At 35.7% G+C, this 9380-nt stretch overlaps 1 protein-coding gene across 1 annotated transcript; it reads left to right on the plus strand.

Annotated features, from left to right (window-relative positions):
• The first annotated feature begins 335 nt into the window (after positions 1–335).
• On the plus strand, positions 336–9133 carry SRT1 (sirtuin 1). The gene is made up of 14 exons (XM_021962955.2): positions 336–692; positions 1656–1685; positions 1786–1878; positions 2580–2699; positions 3117–3217; positions 3404–3512; positions 3778–3857; positions 4331–4409; positions 4740–4793; positions 5084–5180; positions 5899–5981; positions 6804–6871; positions 7840–7942; positions 8223–9133. The coding sequence occupies exons 1-14, from the start codon at positions 594–596 to the stop codon at positions 8520–8522; spliced, it is 1416 nt and encodes a 471-aa protein (XP_021818647.1). The 5' UTR covers positions 336–593; the 3' UTR covers positions 8523–9133.
• Positions 9134–9380: the final 247 nt, after the last annotated feature.

Consider the following 9380-nt stretch of genomic DNA (forward strand, 5'->3'; position numbering starts at 1 on the left):
ACATGTCACATATATTATAAAATACATATGTACACATACATAATACATGTATTTATACATATATACAGATACATAGATAGTTTTGAAAAAATAAAATAAAATCTAGTCCTAGTCCAAGCATACACCAAACGCAGGATAAGTGTTATCCAACTTAAATCAAGCCAAGCCAAGCCAAGGCAGTACCTAAGCATAGTCTATGCCAAGACAGTCCTGTGTACCAAACGAGCCCTAAGTGATAAAAAGGGAGTGGGAAAATCAGTCCCCTTATTTTTTAGTAGAATACATACAGGCACCATGGTTTGAACGGTTGAAGTTGAATCCATATTTACAGAAAAAGCTTTAGCTCCTAATTAAAAGTCCTAACCATCGAGATTCTTGTGACAAAATATTTCCTTCTAGGCAAATCAAATCAGTACCTCATTCTGGCTTTTGGGTCTCCTTGAAATAGAGAGGGAAGAAAGGAAAGAAATAAAACAAGAGGGTCTCTCACTCTCCACCTTCGTTCCTTTCGATCAAACTTTCTCGAGAGAATTCAGACCAAATTTTTTTTCTTTCTAAATAGCGAAAGTGGTATACGAAACATCAGAGTGACCATGTCCTTGGGTTATGCAGAGAAGCTTTCCTACATAGAAGATGTGGGCCAAGTCGGAATGACTGAACATTTCGACCCACCTCACGTTTTGCAAGAAAAAGTGAGAAACTTTTTTCTCATTCTCTTCTGTTCTCTTTTGAGTTCTGTATACTAGTTCTTAAAGTTAGTGTCTTTGTTGATCTTCTGGAATTGTGATCTCCATGAATGTTACTTAGGTTTTATGCATACATTTGGCGCAATTATGGCATTAGTTTGCTGCGGGATGTAGATGTTTTCGTTCTACTTACATGCTTACTAAGATCTGACATCTGGGTTTAGGCATTCATTTGCAATTTGATTGGATTTTACTTGCTCTGTAAATCTATCAGTTGAGCTTTGTTAACTCATTTTTGGGCTGTGGCATTACTTACATACCTGTGCTTTTGGTTATCACATCTATGTCTATAGTCTTAAAGAGGTATAGATTATCATTTTAACATGTTGGGATGGAATGTAGCTGAAGTATACTAATTGTGTGGACAAAGACAGTCTTTTCTTTCTCCTGTGTGATTGATTTAATTTGCTTATCTTCCATTGTAGTTTTTCTGTGTTAAGGTTTGTGCACATGGGTAATGCCATTGTGGTGCTTTCCAGTACAAATCTTATTTATCCAACAAATGAAGTGTGCTGATGGAGTGAACCTGAACCATGATTGTACTGTTAATATATTAACCCAATATATGCTTGGTTTGCTTGAATTTGTCTCTTTCCTATAGTTGCATTGTTGTCTTGTTGGTATTCAGGACTCAGATACCTTTTTAAAACTTAGGAGTCGTGGATTATCTTTTAGTTACCAGAATTTTATTGTCAATGATTCAACTTTGCTGATATTTTTTCGATTTATGAAGGTTTACTTCAAACATTTTGAAAGTATTGGGATATCTTACTAACTGCAAGTTCCTTTGCGTACTTTTTGTGCTTGCATATCATCAAGTTCTTTCATTTGTGTGCTCTAACCTATGCAAAAGATTTTGTGTATGTATCCTTATTTGCTAACATCGTGTGTATGTATTTTTTTTGGCAGATTGAACGGCTCACCATGTTGGTACAAAAGGTTTGAGCCTATACTTCCCATTTATCATGACGCTATATGTGTACTTCATATTTGATTTTATTTAATTAAGGTCTCTAAGAGTTTCCTTTGCACTTTGTAGAGCAAGCATCTAGTGGTGTTTACAGGTGCAGGAATTTCGACTTCTTGTGGTATACCTGATTTTCGAGGTCCAAAGGGAATTTGGACTCTGCAGGTGAGAATCCTTAAACCTGAGACAAAATTTTTAGCTTCTCTTTGGGCTTCTTTGTTACAAAAATAAAATAAAATTGAAGTACCCCTTTTTGGTGTGATTATTCTTGGTGGGGGAATGTAATTTGGGTTTGAGTTTTGAAGGTTGTATGTTAGATATGATGGCTTCTTGTCCATCCCAGATGCATCTTTTTCATAAATAAGATTGTTTCTTATAAGAAATAAAAGAATCCTAGCAACTTTTTCATCTCTGCAAAATTATAAACCTCCAGTCCTTTTTAAATAAGCACATCTATATCGATTGATGCTTCTCCCCTATACTAACTACTTCTATCAAACTTACGATGGAGTGATGGAATCAGTGAAAAACGGTAATTGTTCCACTTAAGTCTTTTTTGCTGTCTTTAATTTCTTCTAGGCTTCCCTCTTTCTATGAGAACTTGATTTTGGAAAGAAGTCGTGTCCTTCCTTTGTAACTCTCTCTCTCTCTCTCTCTCTCTCTCTCTCTCTCTCTCTCTCTCTCTCATATAGTGAATGTATGAGAAACTTAGTAAAAAGGAGTCCTCATTCTTTCATGTTTTTGGCTTGTCCTAGCTGTAAGATATGTAATCATACTTGTACCAGAATTATAATGACAAAGGAAAAGAAACATTCATGCCCCTGTGGAGTACTATGGATGGTTCTGATTTCTATTTACTAGTGCAGCGTGAAGGCAAAGCATTGCCTGAAGCATCATTGCCCTTTCATCGTGCAATGCCAAGTATGACTCATATGGCTTTGGTTGAATTGGAGAGGGCTGGAATTTTGAAGTTCGTTATTAGCCAGGTACGCGTACTACTGGAAATTTCTTTATGTTGAAGATTATTGATAATTGCTTCAAATTACTTATTCATGTGGCTTAAGACCTGTTTCCTGCTTTTGATGCTAGAGTGTTTGAGTCTTTGACCTTACATTTCCCGTTTTTCTTATTCCTATATTGGGACCGGGGAATGGGGTCATCAAGAACATATAGTTTTTACTGCTGACTAATATGTTGGTACTCTGGATTTTTACTAATTTGGGCGACGTTAGCAATTCCTTTGTTTTTGTTTCTTTTTTTTTTTTCTTGTCTAACCATGTTACTTTCAAAAGAATTCCAATTAGGCCTTTTTTTATGCACTATTTTGTATTTCATTCTTGCACTCCCTTAAATAGGTAATTATCTCTCTACATTCTTATTACCTGCTACTTACTTAATGCTAGAATGTTGATGGGCTTCATCTTCGATCTGGAATACCGAGGGAGAAACTTGCCGAGTTACATGGGAATTCCTTTTTGGAAACGTGCCCTTCTTGTGGAGTCGAGTAAGGGTTTCTCTTTATATCATCCTGTTATTGTTGTTATATGTTGCCTTTCCTCGTCATTTTTCTTTTTCCTTGGAATTAGGGTGGGGGGCGGTTGATGTAGTGAAGTCAATATTTTGTCTCATTTACAGTTTGGCTGCTTTTGTAGTAAATGAGAATTTAATTTCATGATTTAAACTTGTAAAGGTATTTGAGGGATTTTGAGGTGGAGACTATTGGACTGAAGGAGACCTCAAGACGGTGCTCAGATACAAAATGTGGAGCACGGCTTAAGGATACAGTTCTTGACTGGGAGGTATTGCTTACTAATAATTTAGTTGCTGGTTGGATGTCCATGGGGATGAAATAAATTATTTTATTTTTTTTCAACAATAAAGGAGGTTACACTAAGTGTTTGGATTAATCACGTTAAAATAAGGGTTTGGTTTCAGAAATGTATTCCTTTCCCTTTTTTTTGGGCTGAGAAATAGGGAGAAGTTCCACGGATTGTGGCTGGTTCATGCATCTTATGAAAATTGTTGTAGGTTGGAAAGCCTCACTTTCTTTCACTTTGCGTGCAGGATGCATTGCCCTCAAAGGAGATGAATCTGGCTGAGAAGCACTGCAGGATAGCTGACGTTGTTTTATGTTTGGGGACAAGGTAACAACAGAGTTACCTAACTTTAGCTTAACTTTTTGTAAGCAGCCCTTTTCTTGGCATGATAAAAACAAATTGTGTTTTCTTTCCTCAAAGTGATCCCCTAAATATGGGGTCTTTCATACCTTACCAGGGATGCAAATTAAGTGGGCCTACTCTTATGGTTTGAACATTGTGATTTTTATAGATTTTATTTTGGCTCTTCTTCTTGCAATTTTAATATTTGCATTTGACATCCCAATTCTTTTTTTTTTTTTTGGGAAGTATTTTTTATTATGAAATATGTGAAATACTATTACTTTATGGTTGATAGACTATATACTGTAAATAGTGGTAATGTCGAGGGAGCCTAGTTGAAAATCAGGAATGGATTACACATCTCCATGTTAATAAAATAACTAGGGCTAGAAAGGGATAAGTCAGACTATAAATGTTTTAGGGCATGAAGTTCTCTCTGATTGGTGTTATTGTTGCAGTTTGCAGATCACTCCCGCATGCAACCTCCCTCTAAAATCGCTCCGTGGTGGGGGGAAGATTGTAATTGTCAACCTTCAGGTAATTTCCTCTTTCGCTTGAAGTAAATTTAAGTGGGTCTGGAAAGAATAGAAAAAGCATGCACTAGCAGATGCATTTCTGTGCAAGTTCATGGCTGTTGTTTATGGGCTGTAAGATATTGGAGATGTCAGTTAAAAAAATTTTAACAGTTGAAAAGCACAAGGTTAAATCTCATTTCATGTAGAAATTGATATTGAGAACTTTCTCATATCCATTGCCACTCTATCTTTCCCTTAACTGCTGCTTCCATATGTGTAAGGCCCATGTTTTATGTTATTCTCATCATTGATCTTCCAGTTATTTATTATGTACTTTGTTCCAACTTCACAGAAAACTCCGAAGGACAAGAAAGCAAATTTATTGATCCATGGGCTTGTAGATAAGGTATTGTAATTTATACCATAATATGCAGAGATTATATATGTATATATTTTCACTGCTGATGAAAATAGCACCAGTGCAGTTTATTTTGGACAAGCTTTTGTCACCTTCTCTGCTGATGAAGTCGTGTATTACCCATTTTGTATATCACACATGCGCACGTCTCCTCGGGTCTTATCCGGGCTTTGTCAAGAGATGTGTGAAGCAGAATGCTGAGATTGAATTTGTTTATTTTCTTTCAACATTCTGATTCGGTCTCCTACATATACCTTACCAATTCATTTGGACAACAGGTTATTTCAGGTGTCATGGACTTACTAAATCTTCAGATTCCTCCATTTGTCCGGATAGATTTTTTTCAGATCATTCTAACTCAAGCCTTGAGTTCAGGTAACCTAGATTCATGCTTACCGTGTTAAATATTTTGTACAAGGTGCAGAGAGTTAGACATGTGTGCTTGTTTTATATGCGAGATGCTTTTATCATGAAAATTACAACTTCGTATGACTTGTAAATGGCATTTATGGCAAAAATTTAAGTTTTTCTTTTTCTTTTTTGCTTCTTCCTGGATGGTGGGTGAAAAATATGTCCTCTGGTTTGCTGGTTTGCTTTTAGATATGGAAATGAAGCTCATCCATTCTTCCAGCTTTAATGTTCTTGTGTTACTGTTCTTACTGTTCTTCTGCAGAACATACTTGAGTGTTAACTTTATATACATTATTGGTCTATTCCTCACAACTTAAGCTTTGGTGTCTTGTGGTTGTCTAACAAGGTATCAGAGCCTTCGTTTGAATTTGTTTAACAATAAAAAATGCATTTTTTTCCTATTATTCTCTTTGCTCATGTAGACATACTTCATCTGAAGACACTGACCTGGAACCTATCATGTGGCTCGCTTGGCAACATTGTCATAAGTCATAACACTGATAAATACATTCACGTACATATTTACTACAAACTAATATGAGTTAAATAGTTCTATAGATGGAATGAATTAATTACCTCTATATTACGACTCCTTGTTTTGGTTCCCAGTGTTCACTGAATTTCCCACTGTAAACACTTTTTCATTCAGCTTTCTCACATTGCCCATTCACTTGCATTGCAGATAAAAAAAATGTGAACTGGAACCTCCGGGTAGCAAGTGTACATGGACAGAAAGCTCCATTGCCATTCATCAAATCTATTGAGGTGAAATTTGTTTAAGAGCCTTATTCTGTTGATCTTTCTGCTTCCGGGTATATGAGGCTGAAATGGCCTCCTACTTTTTTTTTTTCTTTTCTTTTTTTCCTTTTTTCTTATAGCTTATTCAAATTGCTAGATGCAGGACTGCATTCTTGTCATTTTACTGACAGACCACATCTTAAGATTTTTTTTGGGGGGTATTTTACAGGTCCCTCTGTTGGAACCAAATAACTGTAAATATTGAAACGGCTGACCATTGCACCAAAGAAATCTCTTATGTCTATTAAAGATGAACCCGACTCTCTTTTATTCCATATATGATCCACTTAGTGAACATATGGAAGTTTTGAAACCCCGTTATAAGCAAGACAACTGTACATCCTGGTAGTAGATATATCTTAACTTTTATCTGGCACTAAAAGTAACTTGTTTACTACTTTACCTCAGAAATGATCCACTTATTCATTAATTGCTGTTATATATTTTTTTTTACTCATTCAAATTCCTAGATGCATGGATGCATTCTTGTCATTTACTGGCTGGCCAGATCTTTAGGTGGTTTGTCTTTTTTTTTTCTTAGTGATAATTTACCACTGCGTTCCAACACACAAACCAAGTAGACTAAGCAGTTGACCTTTGCACCAAATAAACCTCTAATTACAATTCCTATCCTCTTATTTTAGCATTGAATATAGGAACTTGACCATTGTGTTACTGCGAGATTGATGCACTTGCTATACTTTCACAAGACATCACCTACAAAATTATATTGTTATATATTGTTTTCTCCGATTTGGTGCTAACACTCCTGTTATGTTTGCATGCTAGATATCCTTTTTAGAAAATCAAGGGTATAAGTCAGCTATTTTACAGAAGGAACCATTTCAACTGAAAAGGTAACTATACAATTTTGAATTCCCAAAAAAGATACGTTCAGAAATACTTGAAGCTGTTGTAAACTACGTCAAATACAGATTTGATTCAAAACTAGAAAACAGTATGATCAATAAAAATTTGTTTGTCTACTGAAATTTGCTTTGTTTTGTATGAAAAATATAGGTTGATTTGTAACTCTCAATGATGTAACCTGACCTGGAGAATCTAATAGTTTTGAACCTGTCTGGTAACGTTTTGGTTTTTTTATTTATTAGAGAAACTGATTCAAGAAAGGAGAGAGGTGATGAAAAAAATGAGGGAAACATAAAACCAAAGATTAAAACTAAACTTTGTATATTTGCTTGGGGCCCATTTGGTAACCTTTTTGTTTTTGGTTCTTAGTTTCCTTTTTTTTTTTTTTTGTTTTGTTTTGTTTTGTTAGAGATAGAAAGGAAATATATGGAAGACAGGGAGGGATGCAGAAGAGTAGAGGAAGGGTAATGGGAGGAAGGGAGAAGTAATGTGTATGGAACGCTACATAAAATGAAAACTAGAAACAATTTTAAGTTGTTTTCGTTGTCAAGGCTTTGTTTCATTCATTCTCCTTCATTTCTCCCTCATCCCTCCCACCACCCTCCCTCCATTCTTCTATCTTCTACTCCATGCATTTCCTCTCTATCTCTAGTAAATAAATAGAAAAAAATGAAAGTAAAGACCAAAAACAGAAAGGTTAACAAACAGGCCCTTTTTCTTTCTTTAAAAAAAATTATGAACTGTTGTACATATATTGTCTCATCTTTCAATTACATTTTATCGTTTTTCCTTCTCTATCTTTAATTAAAACCAAAAGACAAAAACTAAAAACAAAAATGCTGCCAACTGTCCCTCAGCAAGTATACTCCATTGTCATGTCTGTGCATGATCTACTAGTGGACGTGTCATCTAACATTCGCATCTTCTCACTTTTTTTTGCTTCAATATGTATCAGGAGAACATTACAAGCAAAGTCATTTGAAATGGTTATGAAATTCAACTTCATAGATAGTTGTGGTTGTCCATCCACAGAAATTATTGTCCCTCTTAATTTTAAGGTGAGTGGTTAGAAGTTAGAAGAATCATCTCCTTGTCTCTTACATGCTGTTTCACTTTGCATATTTAGGTAAATGGCATAGAATTATGGTTGCTGGTTTGCAGGGTGCTTCTTTGGTTTCAGCTGATAACTGCAATACTGATACCCATGCCAAAATTATCATGAAAAGAAGATAATTAAAGAAAATTAATTATCTCTGACATGAACTTGAAAAATCTAGGATATTGCCCCTTCTATGTTCTGAGGCAAGCCTGGTGTAATTGTAACTTATTATTTTCCAGGTTTCAAGAGACTGCTTCGAGCTTGATAAGGATGCTATATTGCAAAAGCTCAGACACACAGCAATTCAAGAATCATGCTGTGGGCAGAATGCAGTTGTTGAGAGAAATGCCATGTTGACCCCAAAAACTGAGGTCATTGTATATGCCATTGTAACCAATGTTATCCGGTACAAGAAGACCACTGAAGCCTTGGAAGCTGATTCTTTAAGTAATGGTGTTAAAAGGCAAAGGGAAAGTGCAAATGGTACTGAAACATCTAGGAAGCGATCAAAAGTGCACAGGCGCAAACCTAGGTTTTAGAAACTGAATGGTTTGTGTTAAAAGGCGAAACGAAAGTGTACATGGTACTGACTCATCTAGGAAGCGATCAAACGGTCACAGGCGAAAATCTAGGGTTTAAAACTGAATGGTTCTGTTTCGTTTTTTGTAAATGTGTTACTGTGCATTAGGACTGACCAAACAGTATGATTGCTGGCCTAGAAAAGAACTCCAGAAAGTATGATTAGTAGGGACTGGGTGAATTTTGTTAGAAGCTACGCTCGGTCTCCCGTCTGAATAGGTGTTGGCATAACTTGGTAATTTAGTTTTCAAAATCTTGTTTCTCAGTGGGTGTTTCAGGTACTTTATTATGAAGCCGTTATTGCTGCTTCTATGTACTTTTCTGTAAACTTATCAGTATCTCGAGATTCGTTTTGTCTTGTTGCTGCAAAATATGCATCAGTAGGAGCATGCAGGAATTGACATACATAATAGGAAGGCGCAAATAATCAACCATGGTGTCTGAAATGAAGCTGGAGGTCTTTGATATAAATATACTTCGAAATTTCAGAAACTGCTTTCGGACATCTTTTACTTGACTGAATTAGAGTCTTAATTGTAGTGACCGAGTTTCTTTTTGATTCGTCAGTTCAGTTTTTAGTCTCTTTAGTCCTCAAATTTGGTCACATGTCGCACTTTTAATTCATAAATTTTAGGGATGCATCAGCAATTTCACCTCAGAAAAATTTTAAAACTACAAAAAAAAAAAATGGCAACGTTTCATACATTGAGAAGAAATGTAGGGCCATTGTAGTAGGGGTGGACACAGTCCGGATTGATTTGGTTTCACTTCAAAATTGCTTATGAACCAATTACAATATAACGATTTGGATTTGGGGT

The sequence above is a fragment of the Prunus avium genome, chromosome 4 (assembly GCF_965620075.1).
Source record: "Prunus avium chromosome 4, drPruAviu1.hap1.1, whole genome shotgun sequence".
NCBI lineage: Eukaryota > Viridiplantae > Streptophyta > Magnoliopsida > Rosales > Rosaceae > Prunus > Prunus avium.

Coding starts and splice junctions, on each gene's coding strand:
- SRT1 (XM_021962955.2), top strand. CDS start 594: ATGTCCTTGGGTTATGCAGAGAAGCTTTCCTACATAGAAGATGTGGGC. Junction 5,982..6,803: donor CATTCATCAAATCTATTGAG/GTGAAATTTGTT, acceptor TTTGCATGCTAG/ATATCCTTTTTAGAAAATCA. Junction 6,872..7,839: donor GAACCATTTCAACTGAAAAG/GTAACTATACAA, acceptor AATATGTATCAG/GAGAACATTACAAGCAAAGT.